At 46.4% G+C, this 2,108-nt stretch overlaps 1 protein-coding gene across 1 annotated transcript; it reads right to left on the reverse strand.

The window, feature by feature from the left end:
* Positions 1–536: 536 nt before the first annotated feature.
* Positions 537–1,227, reverse strand: LOC133911132 (uncharacterized). Its single transcript, XM_062353335.1, has one exon. It carries the CDS (start codon positions 1,153–1,155, stop codon positions 838–840), a length of 318 nt encoding a protein of 105 aa, XP_062209319.1. The 5' UTR covers positions 1,156–1,227; the 3' UTR covers positions 537–837.
* Positions 1,228–2,108: the final 881 nt, after the last annotated feature.

A 2,108-nucleotide genomic window follows, 5' to 3' on the forward strand; every position in this document is an offset into this window, starting at 1 on the left:
ACTATGAAGGTAATTGCAAAGTCTCTTACCGAGCCACCTCCTCCACCCCGAGTTACAAAGATTGATAACCCATATGCTGCATTGTGGAAGAGGTTAGAGGTTTTGCCCATTCGTACAAATGATAAAAATTAGTGTTTGTTTACTTGGCACGCTCTGAAAATGAGGGTATGCGTGGTTGGCTTGATTGGGATGAAACCAATCATATTAGTATTGCGGATGAGAACCTGGTTACAAGCTCCTTCAAGTAAGTATCTACTCCAATGCTTTTCATTTTTCTTGTTTTCCAGTATTGATACTAGCTTCTATGTTGGCTTTTCAAATGCAAGCTTAGGGACAGTGGGTATCTGTACGACGCTAAGCATAGTACTTGTAATATAATGTGATTAGTAATGTGATTAGCTATCCTCTTGTACTTGCAATATAAGCTATATTGTTTGTGGTTGCATGTTATGAGTTTGAAGTGGTAACCTCACCTCTTTATAGATTAAGGTGTTTATATCAAAGTTTGGTTGCAAACAAAACAATTATCACACATATTTGTTAAACTTGTGGCAGATCTTTTGGTTGCAATCCAAATGGTAGCCACATTCAATTTACCATAACTAAGGTTAAGCTTGGCAGCCAACCAAACAACAACATTTTGCCACAAAGTTAGCCATTTTAGAACTTCGGGGTGCGCCTAACTTTAACCGTGGCAACTTGCGGCGTCAAAACCAAACAAACCCTAATTGCCATGCTTTAACACTCTTAATTCCTAACACTGAACAAATCGAGAAAAAAGGAATAGAATGAACGTGCTTCTCTCTGGATCTGATTGGCTGGCCTCGGCATGCATGCCTAGTGTTGATGCAGAGAGTCCCCCTCTGCCCCGAGATGCCGGTACCGGACCCTCGCAGGTCGCTCTCTCAAGCCGCTGCCGGCAGCCTCCGCCACCTCCGCCGACGAGCACATCCTCGGCAAGAACCCTCCGCCACCTGCACCCTTCTTCTTCGTCGTCTTGATCTGGGTGCTTCCTCCGTTGGCTGCAGCCTTGCTGCTCTTCTTGCCGTGGCCGTGGAGCTGACGATCGACTTCCATCTTCCTGAAGTACTCGGCCTCCCGGCGCACCAGCGAGCCGATGGACCCCCGCTCGCCGACCTCCACCGGCGCCGCCATGTGGCTATCAGTACTTATTCCTAGCTGGGAGACGCCTTCCTTGCTGGCCTCTTATACACTGACACTTGACACTGAGGTACCAAGCCTTTTTGCGGTGAACTTTTTCGGCGCAGGCGTGGATCGTACGTCAGTACCCGACGATTGCATGCAGCATGCGCGTGCTGTCAAATGCAAGTAGCTGGCTCCTGCTCGTTGCATTCGTTAGAGACAAGCAACCCATGGGACATTTTGCCAATGGAGCCCATGCATGTGCCACATGATGTGATCGACCAGCGACCCAGTGAATGATAAGTGTGCCGTACGCTGGGAGTCTGGGGCTGTGCATGCGCGTCCTTCCATGTATAAAGAGGTATTCTATGCCTATGCGTGGATGAAAGCCGTAGGAAGCCAATATAGATGGGAAAATTGCAATTTTGGAAACCAAAAATGTGCTGAAATATGCGGTATAGAATCAGCACACCTAAAGACAACTTTCCAATTTACCGCCTGCCTCCGAGGCCACACTTTTGCAGAAGCCACCAAGACAAACACAACCTTCAAAACTCCTACCCAAGCAAAATGTGTTGCATCCACATTTCGGAATGTAGACCAGCAAGTTCCGCCAGGCTATGAGGAGCTGAGCCCACCCCACTCTCATGGCAGCCGGTGTCCGACGTTCGCTTCACCCTCAAGTGGCATTTGATTGCTAGTGTTCTAAATGTTTTACCACCTAGTTGTGCTTCCATGCTAATCTTTTTCTAGCGTTGTTGGATAGATGCAATCCTGTATTTCCTTGTACAAATAATGGAAATTACACTTATAATAGAATCTGTATCGAAGAAAACATGATACAAAGATTCTCCAATGGTAAAAAAAAAAAGACGATGGGCTTACTGTGTGAATGTTGCTCTGAGTCTTCACTACTACAGAAATAGATTTATATGCCGACCTATCACTGCCGGTTTCTTACGAGC

This window comes from Phragmites australis, chromosome 3 (assembly GCF_958298935.1).
Source record: "Phragmites australis chromosome 3, lpPhrAust1.1, whole genome shotgun sequence".
Classification (NCBI taxonomy): Eukaryota; Viridiplantae; Streptophyta; class Magnoliopsida; order Poales; family Poaceae; genus Phragmites; species Phragmites australis.